The sequence below is a fragment of the Ixodes scapularis genome, unplaced genomic scaffold (assembly GCF_016920785.2).
Source record: "Ixodes scapularis isolate PalLabHiFi unplaced genomic scaffold, ASM1692078v2 PGA_scaffold9__187_contigs__length_104089568, whole genome shotgun sequence".
Taxonomy (NCBI): Eukaryota; Metazoa; Arthropoda; class Arachnida; order Ixodida; family Ixodidae; genus Ixodes; species Ixodes scapularis.
The window spans coordinates 65165422-65183239 of NW_024609884.1; the positions used below are offsets into that span (position 1 = coordinate 65165422).

A 17818-nucleotide genomic window follows, 5' to 3' on the forward strand; every position below is an offset into this window, starting at 1 on the left:
AGTCAGTATTCTCAACGCCGTTCAAAGATACAAGAACATGTTTCTAGCGCGTAGCTGGGCATCTAAATAGTGAAAGAAAAATCAAATTTAATGATGATGATGGCAAGTCGGAGCAATTCGGTTGCTGCGTGTGAATGCAGGCGGCCTGTGTTGCTGGTGTTGCGACGTCAAGTTGCTGGGTGAAATTGCTTCGTCTGAAGCGGGCCTTGCCCTTTAAAGGGGCACTGACACATCAAAATCATATTTTTTTTTATTATCCGAAACAATTGAAAACGATGCCGGGACATTACCCTCAAAATTTGAGATTTGGGAATTCAGTATTCGTGAAGTAAAAAAACAATTTCCAAATGCCGAATTCGAAGTTCCCGCGCGATCGGCGCCGGTGCCTTGACGTCAAAAATTGAGGAGACCTGAGAGTCCACTTTCCTGTCACCACTCCCTGCTGTCGCCATGGCGACCCAAAGCGAGGAGGATAGGAGCGAACGCCGGCTAGCGCCGGCGTTGCGGCGGACCGGTTTTGAGCGGTGTCGCCTGTTTTCCGTTGGAGGATACAAATCCAGGAGACGGCACCACAACGAACTCCCGATTTTTGGTATTTCAAAAAGAAGGGCCGTAGTGCGTTCGCAATTGCGTTAAAAAACATATTTTAAGATGGCCGTAATTAAATGTTATAGAGATGTCGCCTACAAAGCTTCTAAATTTCCTGATTTTTGACGTCACCGATCAAAAGAAGCGAGGAGGCGAGAGGCGGGAAAATCAAACGCCAAAAATAAAAATGCGCGCGCGCGCGCGGGAAAATTTTTTTTCGCGATGCGGTTTTTTTTGCGTGTCTATGACTACAACTTGCATCGTTTTAGACAATAAAAATAAATACGACCTTTGGGGTGTCAGTGCCCCTTTAAGTGCCGCGCCTGAGTATACTCGGGCGCACTCCCCGGCACACCCCCTGCCACGCATAAGTAGATTTGTTTCGAGTTGTTAGTTTATTTCCGGCCGCTTCCAAATTAATTCAAACTGCCTTTTTTTTTTTTTTTTCTTTTTTTTTTTTTTTTTTTTGCTAGAAGCTGCATTTATGGGTAATCCACTGGACCATATTTTTTAGTTGTGGTACTTGGGATACGGACAAAAGTGATGACGAGTCGTCACCACCTAAAAGGCCACTCAAAAAGAAAAAAACTTGACGACACTGGCCCTTGCTGAACTCCAGGCGACTTTGTTCCCAATGTTCCCTTTATTTCAGTAGTTAAAAACTTTTTGAACGTAAAGCAACATAATCTGGTAAATAAATGTACAGTCCTAATCACACTTGTCTATAACGCGCGAGCGTGCGGCTTTCTCCGGGGAGCGCTAGACTGGTGCCATTCGCGGAAACTAAGCTAGTCACGTGGTGCAACATGGAATGACCCGCTCGAGGGGTGTCCTGCCCACTCTATCAGCTGGCGGCGAACGCGGAAGGCTGCTCGCACGATTTTTACAAACATCATTGCTCGAACAATAAACAAACTAATGCATGAAGGCGTATCAACGATGTCGTCATCAAAAAAACAAACAAAATATATCATAAGAACTTTACTTTTATCGCTTATCAAGCTGGTATAAGGCTTGCTACTATGCAAAAAACAAAAGTATATCAATGGACCGGATTCAACAGGATTGCGCATAGCATCGAGAGAATCCTACGGGAAAAAAGCACTGATCGCTGACAATGACACCACGAGTGCCGAAAGACGTCATAACAAGGATAGTCGGGACGAGTGAAGCGGGGTTGTCCCAGCGACATATCTCATCGAAGACAAACGTGTCTCTAGTGACGGTCAACCGAATCATAAAGGCGTACCGGGACGAAGGCCGCATCGACGATGCTCCCCGGGGTCGTCCTCCTTCATGTACGGCTTTGAAAGAAGACCTGCTCATCATCGCCGCCGCCGTGGATGATCCGTTTATGTCGGCTTCAGAGATTAGGAAGCTTTTAAACCTCAACATTTCTGTAAGCACCATTCGAAGACGGTTGTAGGATGCAGGCCTCCAGTGCCGCATAGCTGCCGAGAAACCACGTCTTTATGAGAGCCATCGACGCCAGCGAGTTCTCTTTGCGCAAGAGCACGTGTCTTGGGGTTCGGACGAGTGGAATGAGGTGCTTTCTGACGAGTCAAGCTTCACCACATGCTGGGACCAACAACAGAGTGTGTGGAGGCCAGCCTGTGCCAGGTAATACCTCCGTAAAATCTATTTACTTCGAAATGTATTCATATTTGACGATGCTTCGAACAGGCTATACGCAAGGTGCTTCTAAAAAAGGGGCAACAATTATAATGCGAAACTGCACATCACATTGACAAACTGGTGATGACGAATTTTCCACTGACAAGATGAGCTTTTAGAGTGCAAGGTGCATCCTTTTCACTAGTAATAATTGTTTGATGATTTTCAAATAAATAACCCTTGGGTTAGTAAAAAAAAAAAAAGAAAGTAGCGAACCGAGGCCCCAGGGGTGCATCACAGTAGGTGTCATCACCAAAACCCAATAAAGCGTCATCGTAATGTTTAATATTGCAATAATTAAGTTGTGAAGATGCTCACAAGCATCTTCATAACATTTGGAATCGAGAGAGGGTCGTTCAGACCATTTCATGTAGCGGAGTAGAAAACCCTTGGTGAAAACAGCAACAATGAACGAGTTTATTTTTTCGATGTTTCGTCCGGAGTCCGGCCTTTGTCCGAGAGGCCAGATATCCTGGTGGAGGCTGGACTCCGGAAGTCCAGCGAAGGCCGGACTCCGGCCTAAACGTTGAAGAAATAGGCCGGTCCGTTGTTGCTGTTTTCACCGAGGGTTTTTTACTTTGTTATACCTACGCCTTCTGCCTCCCGCCACCATGCCCGTTGTATATATATATAGCGCTCCTAACTTTCTTCAAATAACAAAGCCGTCTCAGGAACCATCACGGAGGGATCGCATTTTTAATTCATTATTTTTTTCTTTCGCAGATATGATCCACCATACATAAGACCAATCGCTGCTAGTGGCAGAGCCTCAGTCAGTGTGTGGGGCACTATTTCTCCACACAGACTTGGTCCGTTGCATAGAATTGATGGCAGCCTGACAGCACTACAATATGTCGACATTCTCGACCATGTCATGCCACCATATGCACTTGACAACCCCTTTCCGGACAGCGCTTTCAAATTTCAACATGACCGAAGCCCCGTCCACAAGGCAAAGGTTGTCAGAGACTACCTAGAGGAGCGTTGCATCACAGAACTTCCATGGCCACCGTGCGGCGCGGACCTCAATATCATTGAAAATGTCTGGGGCATAATGAAAAAAAGGTTGGCTAGAAGACACTGAGGGACTCATCGCGTGACACCCTTTGGGCGGTTGTTTCGGAGGAATGGCAACGACTGCGGGAAGACGGAGAACTTTGCCCTGCACTTTACGGATCCATCCCTCGCGGCATCAACAGTGTCATCTCGCAGAAAGGCGCATACACCCACTATTGAACTCCAAACTATTATTTATCCACAAGATCGTGGTAGCAATAACAAGTATTTCTTATTATTTTACACAAACAGACCCCGCAATAAACCTTCATAAACAAATATTTTAGTGTGCTCGTATTTTTTTTTTTTTTTTTTTTTTTCGCAGTTCCTTTAAGCCATTAAAACGTTTTGAGCACATTTTCTAGGAAATCAGTTTGCAGAATTAAGACAACAGAATATCTAATAGGCCTCAAAATAACATTATGATATGTGCAGATGCGAACCATGTATAGGGGAATTGGAAAAAGAAAAGACCACATGCGAAAAAAAGAACACTGTTGATATGCTCACAACAGCGCGCAAGCGATACACGGTCAGATAAGCGGTCAGAAGGGAGCGTGAAGTGTTCTGCGAGCAGCCTTCCGCGTTCGCCGCCAGCTGATAGAGTGGGCAAGACACCCCTCAAGTGGGTCGTTCTATGTTGCACCACGTGACTAGCTTAGTTTCCGCGAATGGCACCAGTCTAGCGCTCCCCGGAGAAAGCCGCACGCTCGCGCGTTATAGACAAGTGTGATTAGGACTGTACATATGTAATCGCATTTCTACATTAAATTTTTTTTTTTTTTGGTGCAGTTAGAAACATTTGGCACAGGGTGCATGCTGAGACGAAAAAACCCCGGCACTTAAAGGGTTAACAATGTTTTCAGCATTTCAGCTCCAACCAAAATAAGCGTGCTTTTAGAAACGCTAAACCAGTAACCGAAATGATAAAAACTGGAAACCTCCCAAACCCGGAACAAAACTTATTTCATGGTGGTTATGGTAATGCATAAGGCCTGCTTCAGACAGGGTTACTTTCTCAGCAATTTCGGGGTAGCTGGCGGGATGTTCCCTAGCTTTCCCTAGATCAACACAAATTGCTGACATCAGGTCCAGCTCGAAACAAGCGAGCACCTTGGAGCAATTCGATTATGTTTGAAGTGGCAGCAGCCAATCAGAGACGACATATTTTCGCATGATACACTGTGCCAGTGATGATGACGATTAAAAACCTGGTTCTGTTTCGAAATTGATCGTTTTTGGAAATAGACCATTTCAGAAAGATGCATTAGTATTCTCAATGACATTTAAATGCATAAAATTATGTTTATAGCGCATAACTCTATGTGCTTAAATAGAGCAAGAAAAATTTAATTTAATGGTGAAGATGGCAAATTGCAGCAATTGGTTGCTCCGTGTGAATGTGGGCGGCCCGTGTTGCTGGTGTTGCGACGTCAAATGCTGGGAAAAATTGCCCTGTCTGAAGCCGGCCTAATGGAAGTTGGGCAGTACGGTGAGCTGCCCAGCCTCCTACAAAGGGCTGAGAAGCGGCACCTGTTGAAGACAGACGTCCGTCCATATGTGTATAGGACACGTTACACCACTGTCGTAAAGGCATGTAGTCGGGCATCAAGCTTCTAGTAGGTTGATATAAAAACATAAATTTGAGCGACGAGTGTTTGGTGCATGCTTCTTGAGAGTACAAAATGCATCGTGTGCACCACTGTGTGCCCACTTATAAAAAATTCTAAAGAAAATGCTTGTTTGCAAGCAGACACGGGAAGCTGTGCTACTGTCGTATTGTGACAAGCATAAAAGCACAGCACCTCAACGAACTGTCAATGTTTGTAACACCCTAGTTATGAGTTCCAACAAACAAACCGTCACTTCTTTTTACTTTCCTTCTTTCAGGTTTCCGATTTTCAGTATTTTAAAGCAAGACAAGCTACTTGGGCAAATCGAAGAGCCGTCCCGAATTGCTATTTTATCGAGCCTGGCTAGAAGACATGTGGCAATTGGGCCACAAATAGCTGTGCAAATGACACCCGTGAACACACTTTTACCGGCCCTTCCCTCGCAAAACAAAACCAAATCGCAGAGCGGGGACAGTCTGTCCGTGCGCGTGGAGCAGCGACCGAGAGCGAAACAACGCGCTGTCCGAGTTGGCAGTTGAGCGCACCGTTTGGAAAAAGGGAGACTAGCAAGTAAATAAACTATGGGGCAAGGCGAGGATAGCCACAATGATACCGACTCCCATGTCTCAGCTTCTTCCTTCGGGCAAACGGGCGGGAGGAATGCATTCACCCAAGGCCGCAATCATTTGGTTCGACGACTTCTGCCCCGCGATCTTTAACACGAATCGTTCCAGAATGTCTTCACATTGCTCCCCGAAGGGACGCATTTGAACAAGTAAGCAAGCGCTTTCTCAAGGCGTGGTCCAGCAAGCTTTGAGCTGCGAACCGCCACCGACGACCCAGCGAGCCACGGCTCTGTTGGCGCCAAACACTGCCGCACTTACCGACGTGGGCTAAACCAAGGTGCAAAACTGCGAGCCAGGACGACGACCACCGCATTTTCACCGCTCCTAAATTTCAAGCTAACGAACATAACAAGCTGCACAAGAGAGTAAACAGGGTAACCGCAAAAGGTGTGTCGCTTGCTTCGGGCGGTCAGGTGTGACAGGTAGAAAAAACGAAAATATTTGCCGTGGCGAGTCATAGATGACGTCACAATCGTGTGGAATCTTGAGTTTGGTTGTCATGTCGTGCCGCATAGTAGGGCCGCGGAGCGCAACGCTTACAGCAATATCATGAAGTACCCTTTGTCAGCCGTGACCGTCTCCAGTGTTTTAACTTTCCTTATTCTTGTGCGAATAAGATTTATTTATTAACGTTTCCAATAGATGTTTCCTCAAAAATGTAAGGCTACCTTTTTGGGGTTTTAGAGGTTCAGGTGACGCTAGTGTGCTCTTGCATTTTGAAGCAGACAGCTAGCGCAGCTAGCAGTCTAAATTTGACGTGCGTTTTCTCTTCGCGCTTGATTATAAGTGTAAATGTTGCTTAATGTTGTGATTAGGGGTGTCGCAAACTTTTGTCGAACCAGATTTTTTGGTCGAACTTCCGGGGTTCGACTGAGTCGAACCGGTCGACGAACCTTCGAACTTTTCACCAGATTCGACCGGTTCGACTTTATGGACAGTGTGGCCAGACAAGCATGTCTAGGTTTGGATAATTTTTTTTTTTTTATGCAAGGGGTTATTTTATTTTGTGAACAGCTGCAATTAAAAGAAACTAATTATAATCACTGAAGAAGTTAATAACTTAATTTTTAGTACTGTATTGACCGAAATAGCCAATCAGCTCTGCACTTAATTCATCTCTTAGCCATTACCATCCAATCCGAAGCCAACTGGCCAGCCTGTGGCGCATGCGCACACAGGTCGAACCTCAATACAAGGTTCGTCGAACCTTTCATTAAAAGTTCGAAAAAGTCGAACCTGGTCGAACTCGAACCGCGACCGGTTCGCGACACCCCTAGTTGTGATGCAATAAAAAGTTTGGAACGTTTTACAATCCGATGCACAAAAATATGTGTCAGTTGGAGCTTTTCTTTTTTTCTTTTTTCTTTTTTTTTTGCGCTAAAATAGCCCAATACACACGCATAACATACAAAGCAAGGCCATTTTTTTATTATTATTTTTTTTTTAACTTTGTCATATGTAGGGTTGCGCGTTTTCGGTTTCTATTTTTTCAAAATTCGGCATACTTTTTTCGGTGTTTATTTTAAAATGCAATTTTCGGTTTATTTCGGTGTATATTTATTTCCAAAAGAGCTTACCCGTTTATTACGGTGGATATCAAAGAAACACCATCGAACACCGGATCCGATGCTCTTGTAGCTGTGATATTTTGCTTGTTGTCGATCTCGTTTCTGTTCGTACGTGGTCGTTAGGGCAGTTAGGGTCGTTAAGTGGGCTCATTTTCGTCTTCTGCGCATGAGAAAGGAAGTAGCGGAGACGTCAGAACGCCGAGCCCTGATTGGCTGATCGCGACCCCCTATCTCAGCGTCGTCTGCCCATTTGCAACGTCATCTGCTCGCAACATCGTCTGCCTCTGTCTTACTATGGTGCCTGGAACGCGTCTCCGACTGGTGTGTTTACCGCGGCCAAAAAAGTGGTCCCTCAATTTCCGCCTGATGACGTCACAGAAGTGTCATGCTGTCGCCGGTCGCGACCCTGGTGGCGTCTCAACAGTTATGGTGACGTAGCAGATGCCTGTTCTGCTGCAGGTCGCTTTCCACTGTGACAGCTCACGGAAGCTAGTGCAGCCGGAAGTTGGGACGCCTAAAGGGACGCCGTGACGACAGTGACACTCGCGTTCGCTCGTGCTTTTTGCCAGCATTTCTACGGCCAACCGCCAGGATCGCGACAGGCAACAGCATGACACCCGCGTCATTTGTTGCCACATCGGGACCACTTTTGATGTATGGGCGGGATAGGACGCTAAACACACCAGTCGAAGACGCGCTCCAGGCACCATAGTCTTACCTTTCCTGCGACTTTCGGAAGTGCAGGTCTTTACGAGCGAACTCGACTTCGCCTTTCAGAGAGGGCAGATGAAATAACTCGAGCGGTACGTTGTTTTTGTCTAACAACTAGCAGACGCGCATCAAGGAGGGAAGTCAAAGGACTCACTGGCGAGGTGTCCCGACTCCCGATGCCCCGAGGTTTGCTTGCTAAGAACCGAGACTGAGCGTGTTAGTGTCCGCAAGTTCCCTCCCAAATACTTTTTCCCTCCATTCGTGTGCGGCGCAACCCCTTACTCTTTAACAGCGTAGGCGGGTTGGCGCAGTTAACGTCGTCTGCTTTACGTCTGCTAGTCAAAGCGATGGCTGCTTTACCTTTCCTGCGGCTGTTGGAGATTCACCGCTTTTTCACCGGCGAGTCACCGTTTCCTCGGGAAACAAGGAGATAACAAGAGGAAGAAATTGACCTCTTAATCTAAAATTGAGGTCAGCGATCAAAGTATAATACGGGAAGGGTTCACAAGGGTCGCGCGGGCATATTCCCTTCAGCCCACCAGCCGGTCGTGGGCAAACGATCACCGAGTCGCGGAGTGCCTGCTAGGCCTAACTGCCGAGCTCGCTTGGTCGCGTTTGGTGGAACCCTGGCCGTTGGAGCTTTTCCCAGGTGTTTGTGGATCCAGCGTTCTTGTTTGTCGTGGTCTGTTTCAAGTACTTTTTACTTTTTTCTTGCTGCTTGAAGTCGCAACGCGTGAGAAGCGCACGTAGAGAAATAAACGTCCGTGGGTCGTCGCGACCGCGGCGCTGTCGGCCATGCTGATTTGGTCGTAAGAAGTGCGTAAGACAGCTTCGGAGCTGTCGTAGGATTTTGTCGTAACCTGCGCAAAACTTAAAAAAATTTCGTTTCGTGAATACGAAATTGTTCTTAAGTTTTGTCTTACGCACATTTTTGCCGTAAGATCGTTTCGTGAATCTGGCCTCTGCACTTCCGAAAGTCGCAGGAAAGGCAAGACAGACGCAGACGACGTTGCGAGCAGACGACGTTGCAAAGGAGCAGACGACGCTCAGATAGGGGGTCGCGATCAGCCAATCAGGGCTCGGCGTTCTGACGTCACCGCTACCCCCTGCGCAAGAAGCAGAACCCAGGGATCCTGGGTTCGAGCCCCACCCCTGCCCGTTTCGATCTGGATGAGCATCGTACCGGCGTGCGGTCGTGTATCACTACTGCGTGATGCACGTTAAAAACCCCAGGCTAGCGGCTGTACCGCACTGGCTAAATTGCTCATCTACAGCTGGGAGACTCGTCGCCCCTGTGAGGCAGACCAAGTTCTAGGCTGTATAAACACACACACAACCCAATTATTATTAAGCGGACGAACTTGCCCTCCGCTATGTTTTGTGTTGGTTTATATATAACAAACATAATAATTAACCAAAGTTGATGCGCGAAACTTTCTGCAACATCATAAAATAAAAAAACTGCCATGGCTGCGCCCATCATCTGGCTGTCATGTCGTTTCCATCGTTTCTTCCACCGTGGGCTACGGCTCTGGGCTACTCCAAGGAGGTCTACATGACCTACGTCGCCTGCGGCCTGCGTCCCTTGGCAAGTTTGCTCCAATTTCTTATGTGTGCTCCGATATATGTGAAACATTTTGATGTAACCTTTGGGTACAAGCATCAAGTCTGATGTTATCGTGGTGCACATTTCGCTAGGGTGACCACCCGTCCCGCGACTCGCGGGACTGTCCCGCGTCCCGCAAGAAATTCCCAAATCTTCAAAATGTCCCGCATTTCACATTGTCGTAACATTGACTGCGCAAATTATGGCGCTTCCGAACGACAGGCAACGGGGAACCGCGGAGGTCGCTGATAAATGTGTGAATCTCGATGGTATGTCATTTTCTCGCCAAGCACTGCGCGAAGCAACCGTCGTTCTTGCAGAAGATTGACGCGCATGCGCCGCTGTGCCTCTCCCCTTTATGGCAAAATATTGCAAGCGAAAATTGCTCGCCAAAAGCTGAAAAAGAAACTATATTAATTAGTTCAAAATCATACTGTATCATGCGAAAGGGTTGTTGTGGAAAGCTTCTTTTTTTTAGTGAAGACGGCCACACAAGGCAAAAAACCTGCAACTCACAGCGGTCAGAAAAAAAAACAACAACAACATAAGGTTTTATTTTTGTGTAGGGGCATGTTAATATAAGACTAAGTATCGACAGGAAACAATAAGCCGAAAAATATTTACTATTTTTTATTTTCTTTTGATGCATTGGGGTTTGGTGCAGTCAATCTTTATGTTTTCAGCTTAGATACTTTAAATAAAATATTTACCTTTACAAGTAAACCAAAATATATCACTGTGAGTGAAACTTAGCTTAATTGCCGCATACAATTTTCAGGTGTATAATACGCTTTCGGACAGCACAGGGTTTCGCGGTGTGCGCGTTGGTGAATTTCCCTTAATACTTATTTTTGAGTCGTGAAAATACCGCCTTCCTCCCCCTTCCCCCTCCTTTTTCTATATATATATATATATAGAGAGAGAAAAAATATCTATATATATATTTATATATATATATAACAAATTACTTTGAACTAACAAAACATACACACACATCAAAACATTGGCCGAAGAAACATTCTTTGACCTCGCAGCCACTCTCATCTTTGCAAAAAACGAACAATTAAGTGAACCACACGGAACCGACTGCAGTTCGAACCCATCAACCTGTTACAAACGGAACAAGGTCATGACAAAGGAGGTACCTCTCGCGAAAAACACAGGACCTCTTCAATTCATACTCGCAGAAAAGCTTTCGCCCTATCACTAAGAAGCATAGACGCCTGGCTTATGCAATTGCCGATCGACCTAATTTTTACTGTCTCTTTTACAACCCTTTTGACGTCATTGACCTCTTTGCATACTACCATTGTACCGGACCACTCGGCTGAGCAGTTTCTGCATTCTTGTACGTGTGTCGCAATTTCAGAATTAGTCGCTTTTATCTTTACGTTTCTTTTGTGCTCAGTCAGACGATCGTTGAAGCATCTTGAGGTCTGCCCTATATACCTTAAACCGCAAGGCATCGGTATGTCGTAAACGACACCGGTTTCACAAAGCACAGATTTTTCCCTGTGGCCCTTTTGGCACCCTTTTTTCTCTCTTTGGAACGGGATGAGGTTGCCCAACAAGTCCAAGCTGAAAACCACATTAACGCCACATTTTTTTGCACACACTTTTACATTGTGTGACACGGTGTGAAAATACGGCATCACTGCGATCCTGTTTCTCGATTTTTCCTCTGCCTTTTCCTTTTCCTGGTTCATTAAGGTCACTTGCCTCCCGATGAAATCTCCCTTGTAGCCTGTGTTAATCAATCGTTGCCACTGCCCCCTCGCTACCTTAGCCATGAAATGAACACATGACCTGTTCAGAGCACTGGTGAACAGCAATCTTACGACACTCGCCTTTACCGTCTTAGAGTGGCAGCTCTTCTTTGGGAGTACTGGTTTCGGGGCATCTTTTCCATACTCCCAGCATAGGGTTTCACCCACATGAAATTTTAGGTCCGAAAACTGTAACACATCATTAGTTGGTTTTTCCACTGTGAACTTCAGTTCAGGAGCTGATGACACTATTAGTGACTCTAGCTTCTCCGCAATTCCACTCTGAAATGTGCATACCACAATGTCGTCGACATATCTCCTGACTATACAGCTACCCAACGGCATTTTCTCTAGTCCTTCCACCACGGCAGAATCAAGAGAGTTTTGGTATATCTCCTCCAAAGCTGGTGCCACCGACAAACCTATGCACCCTCCATCTTTCTGCACAAATTTTCGCCCATCGTATTCAACCACCGTTGAACGAAGATACAAATCCAACACCGTCAGGAAACAATCTACCGAAATGCCGGAACCTAACTGAAATTTTACGAGATTACGCTCCAGGGCCTCTTTTACTCGCTTCATCAGTCTGCTCTTCTCCAACGAATAATAAAGGTCTTTTATGTCCATAGACAATATCGAGCACTTCCTGCCATGATGGACCTCCAGGATGTGAATTAATTCGTTTGAGTTTCTCAGTGAGAGTGAATCTTCAAGCCTTGCATACTCTAATCCTTGTTGCAGGAATTTAGACACCACCTTCTGCCAAGTCCCGTTCTCATTTATCACTGTGCGGAAAGGAAGCTCAGGTTTATGATCTTTTAGAAAAAACTTCAGGCTCAATGTTGAGTGTTTTGAGCTCAATATCCCCTTTGCCGTCCCTTCAAATTCCTCTTCCCTAAGAACCCCACAGATCTCTTTTCTCATCTTTCTAATATACCCGGTCCGTTCCACAAACAGGGAATCCAACGCCTCCTTTGCCTTCTTCCGGAAAACCGACTTGGGTAAGATTGCAAACTTCCCAGTTTTGTCCGTCTGCAGCACCTCTAGCGATTTACATTCTAACTCGTTTTTTACCGCTTTTACTTCACTAAAGTTCCTTCTTTCTGTTGAGTAATCTCTGCCCATGACATTTTCCATTCGGCCAATTGCTTGATCAACAAAAGCTGCCTTCTCATCCTGAGTGACAACTTTCGCGACTGTCTGTATCGACGAGAACACGTCCAATCTAGGTGTCAGTTTTGTTATCAGTGCCTAACCCACGTTTGCAGGTCTCATATCTGTGTTTGCAGACTCTGTATACATGCCTTGCACGCAGTGGTATAGCCAGGATTTTATTTCGGGAGGGGTGAGGGGTCCAATGGGCATGAATCCTCCCCCCCACCCCAATGACGAAGCAGGGTGAGCTCGGCGGTACGAGCGCTCACGCAAAGATTAGGGAGGCGCTGTTCGATAAAACGGGTAACGCTGCAGTGTCCTTTTTAAAACGGAGCAGGCTCCATATACAGGAATACGAACGTGGTGGCTCACTGTTCTACTGTGGTCGTAGTTGCGGCCCACCAACTTTAAAGACCAACGACCGGTTCGCGCTTTCCACTTTTTCCCCGCTTCCTTTTCTCCCCCTTGTACCTTGTCTACCGTTGCCTGTTTCCTCCTCCCCCAGGGTGAGGGGGATCTTCTGCCTTGCAGAATCTCGTGTCTGGTCGTCGGCCTTTAAAAGCTTCCTCACAGCACACAACTCCCCCCGCTTTTCGAGGTAGCACTGCATTACCAACGCGTGAAGGGCAGACAAAACACAAGGATAGCTATAAACCAGTGTCTGCTGTGTTCCATGGGTGCCGCAATGTTTGTTTATGCTGACACAATGACACTGTAAAAGGGGGGGGGGGGGGGGGGAGGGGGGACGCCTGCGCTTTTCGCAAAACTCTGTTTCTTTTTTTTTTTTAGAAACTTTTGCACATAACGTGGTGCAGGAACGTTGGAAAGGCATAGTCACGAAGCTCTAAGAACAATGCCAATGCCAAGAGTGCTTTAAAGAGCAAAACCTTGTTTTATGCGCAGCCCCTCTCTTCACAAGAGCCTGCGCTTGAGATTATTATTTCACATTTTTATCACTGGGGGCTAGGTTTTTGGGCACTGGTCTCCTGCAATACTGTTTTGTTGGGCACTATCTAGCTACTGAAGCAAGAAACATTGTGGGTATGCCTGGGAGTGGTAGCTGCATTGTTCAAACATGAGCTATTACTGTGGTGGCACCACTAAAGACTAGTGTCTCAAGCAAGAAATATTGGGTAGGCCAGGAAGCCATGATCGCATAACATGCAAGTACGGCGGAAGCTGTGGCCTGGCGGGCCAATCGGGACATGACTATCTATCACCGGAGTTTAACTGCAAAGAAGTACAAGGCTTTTCGCTGCGTCATGCTCCAGTATCTGTGCGTTGCGCTCATACACGTAGCGGATATCGAAACCGTCGGCACGCAATGTGGGGCTTATCGTTCATTTGCCAAGTTACACCGAGGCCAGGGTATATCTTTGGGCTCTCACTCTACTGGCGCCGCCTGGCTCTTACCGGCAGGCTATACTGTCACAAAAAAATTAGGCAGCAAAAAAAAAAAAAATCTCGACGTTGAAAAATTAGAGCAACCGTCCTCGCACAAACACTAGGGGCCCATATATAGGGCGAGGGTAATTCTGATTCCTGAAAAGTTCCAAAACCAAAATCGATTATATATTAAATGTTTAACATATTCATGCTACTGAACAAGATGCCGAAGGAAAGAGTCTTATTTTTGCTAGGCCGTTTTATCTTGCAGTGTGGTCCAAAGGCAGCAGCGGCATATCCTCGGAATTATTGGAAGACATCAGTCCGAACTTGTCGTTTCGTCCACTCGGAGAAATGACATCATACGCCACACACAAACACACAAACCACACGCCGAACGTGGAAACGAACTTGAATACCCTTGCGCCTATGCGTAGTGAGAATATGAAGGCCCTTCGGAGTTTCTGGTGTTCCGTGCAACGAAAAGATTAACCTAAGAACGAATTGCATCGGATGCCACCTCGACATGCAAAGCAGAAAGCAAGACGGACTTCATTGCATCCGTGAGCGACCATCGAGATGAGCGTCTCGATGGAGGGAAATTTTAGGCGTCCAATTAAAGAGGGAGAAACTTGAAACTCCCGTCACATCTGTGCTACAGGCGGTCGCCCTCTGTCCGGAGGCCCTATTTCTGAACGTCATTGTCTCCTCAAGATTCTAGCGACACTGCTCTAACAGCAGTGGAAGCTGAGCTCTCGTTCTCTTCACTACAACCGTTGAAAACATACCTGAGAGCATCCACTTCGAATGAGCGACTGCTCGGTCTAGTGCTTTTGAATGTTCACTGCGCGCGACTTTGAAGTTCAAGCGGTGGACATCCTGGATATTCTTTGCCGTGAATGCAGGCGGCTGCATCTTGATATGTAGGCGCTTGGCATAAATAAAATGATCAAGAGAGCCTGTAAATTGCTTTCTGAAATAACTAGTCAGTTACTTTTTTATTTGCAGTAATCTGTAGTCGAAAGCACGTAATTCTGATCAGTACACAAGGTGTGCGTGAGCGCAGCGCCACTCGTTGATTACAGTGCAATTGTTTTTACAATTCATTTAATATTCCTTACATTACTGACATTGTTTTACTTCAGTTTGATTTAACTATGTATTTCAGTGAGGATAGTTTGTTACTCTTTGCCTTGAAATTGCTATCCTTCACCCCACAAATGTTACGAAATATCCGTTCTCTATATATCTGAGATCAAGTTCCGCATCCCATCAAATAAGCATGAATGAAGAAATGTTGACTATTTTATGTATTTGAGTATTTTTTACCCCACAAACATTTGTCCCGAAAGCATATAAGTTGGAGATAGTCCGCGTTCCACTCCGTGCCCTGTGCAACACCGACTGTGTGAGCAGGGTAGCGAGCGGGCCCAATGCGGGCACCGGTGGTCCAGGGGGGGGTAGCTTCGGCATTTCGGGCGGGGGGGGTTTCGACCCTCCGAACACCCCCTTCGCCTACGCCACTGCTTGCACGTGGTGTCATATGGCACCGTACCAGCCTTTATTGCTGCACCGTACCATGTGCAGCATGGATTTCGCACCATTCAATTTGTTTCTCTCGGCGAGCCTTGCCCAGACGACAAATTTGATGGTGTCAAATGTATGCTGCAGAAGGTACGGAAACAGGTGCATGGTATGGAGCAATGGCGGCTGATGTGACGTCAATGCAAGCATGTATACCTGGGCGCATTTGTGAACTCAGAGAGAGCAGGAAAGGGAAAGGCACCATTTTTGGGGGTTCTCTCGTCCACTCAGTCGCTCAGACAGGTCTGGTTTGGCTTGACTCCCTCCGCTATTCTCACAGCTTGGCTTCATAGTTGTTATACCTCATCACTGTGCAGCTGTAGGTTGTGCAAATAGCAGCAAAAATGGTTCAAATTAAAATTTTTATAGGCTTTCAGCAGCCTTTTGCGGGTGCTGCATGAAAGCACCCAATGTGAAACACCCCCTCTCCCCCCCCCCCCCCCCCCCCTTTTGCCCTGTTTTCAAGGGCTCGTGTTTCATGAGCCTATGATGCAAATCCTCCGTGTCAACTGGCCGGGTCCTCAACGTGATCGCGGGACATTCTGTTTTTACCCAGAAGACGGCTGGCCGGGGCCACACTGCTCATACATCATTCAAAAGACAGTCTGCAAACACAAGTCACTGCAATATCTGTGGTTTCAATGCCGCATGCTAAGTTCCTCCATAAACCCATTGCCATGCTACATTCGAAGCATGGATCTCGCGGTGACTCGCCCTCAAATCTGTACGCAGACTGTCTTTTGTATGATGTATAAGCAGTATGACCCCAGCTTAACGTAATCATGCCATACCCGGTACTTAAGTAAAGAATAAACTGATAAGGCTTTCCGTTCTTAAGGCGTGCGCTACACTTATTCACGTCTTGCAACATTAAAGCTAAGAAAAAAAAATTGCGGTGGCTTAGCTCGGCTATGCCAGGATATACATAGCGTGAGCTTATGCGCACAAAATGAGAGGCGCTATCAAGCGGCTCTGGTGCAGCGTCAGACTTGGCTACTGCGCAACGGAGGCGCACAGCTGGCCACGCGGCGGTGCCAGTGCGTCTGCCGCAGCTACGACGTCGCTCCTCTGGAATGCGCAGACTGGTGAGGCGTTGCGAGGCGGGCGCAGCGGCGGCGGCGGCCCCGGCACGCCAGCTGTACGCCGTGTGACGTCACTGCTCTTCGCGTATGCGCAGCACGGAGCACGGCTCATTATGCGAGCCACGCGAAACTGCTCAACCTCGGCCAGTGTAGCTCACGCTACAAAAGACAACACAAAATATCAGTCACCGTCAAAACATTTGAAGTGTGCGGCAGAACCCTGACAGAAGGCCTTGAAAACCAACCGTGAACTCTCCTGTTTGCTGTGCCAACTTCGTTGGAGGTTCGTGGATGTGCTGAATTCAGAGAGAGATTGTTTCTAACATACCATTCCTTATTTTTTGACGGTGTGGGTGAGCCTTCGTGATATCAAGACCGCCCGGATTTCAGCCCGTCCAAGTTTGTTTACAAGGCCCCAAGTATGGCGGTGCCTCATGCGCTCGCGCAGTATACAATACGATGAAGCGACGGAACGCAATAACCTTGAATAACTTATGCGCTTAAGGAGTGCGCAATCAGCTGTTTGCTGTGGCCAGGCCTTATAAACGGAGCTCACAAGCTCCGCACAAGGTGGATAGTTGGGTCAAGACTGGCACTGGTCACCATTACTTTCCTTACATAGCACTGCGCCTTGAAAGCCGACCCCTTTTTCAGTTCCTTGCACGACGTGACGCTGAAGTGACGATTAAGTGACCGAGTCGACGGTACAAACCAATGCTGCGTCAGTGGTCTGTACATATTTTAAGGTTTAAAAATGAATGAGGTCATCTGTATCGTAGACGGTGGCTTTCATTAATCCTCCAGGGCATCGAACTGAAAAGAAAAGTAAATGCAGAAAAAAAGCTTCTATTTGTGTGTAAAACCGGAATCAAACCGAAACATTATAATTTTTTTCATTCTGGAGTAAAACCGAAAAATAATCTTTGAGGTTTCCAGTTCAAGGGGAAAAGTTGAGTACGTGAAACTTACAGAGGTTTGACGAAGTGCGAAGAAACTTTACCCAAATTGTACGAGGTCTTAAATATTAGTAACACAAAGATGTGGTGGTGCCACCAACGACTCACTTTGGGGTGGCATCCGGCCTCGCACCTGGAAGTTTTTTCTGCGGCTTTCGCACACAGCCTCTACCGTCTAAACCTGCGTAAGTTGCCTCAAAGTAACTCGCTGGTCTTTTGTCTGCAGGTTGGAAATCTGACAAAGGCACTTTTCTGGGGCATTGTTCATAACCCTAGCTGTTTTTTAATGCAAGTTGCCCGATCCCCTCGTGTTAGTGGCTGGTTGGGGAAAGGCGCGCACTGAAAGCAACACCGACTCGTGAGAGGCAACACTGGATCGGCACTTGATCCATTATCGTCAGTATCCGCTTGCATTTTAAAGCGACTAATATCTCCACTTTTTTT

The 17818-nt window shown here is 46.7% G+C and overlaps 1 protein-coding gene across 1 annotated transcript in view; it reads right to left on the bottom strand.

Annotated features, from left to right (window-relative positions):
* Window positions 1-6061, bottom strand: part of LOC8035777 (ovotransferrin) — a 31011-nt gene extending 24950 nt beyond the window's left edge. Inside the window, exon 1 of the mRNA XM_029967948.4 lies at window positions 5816-6061. Coding sequence (XP_029823808.2) covers window positions 5816-5870 — 55 coding nt within the window. The 5' untranslated portion in view covers window positions 5871-6061. The remainder of the gene's footprint in view (window positions 1-5815) is intronic.
* Between the last annotated feature and the right edge of the window lie 11757 nt (window positions 6062-17818).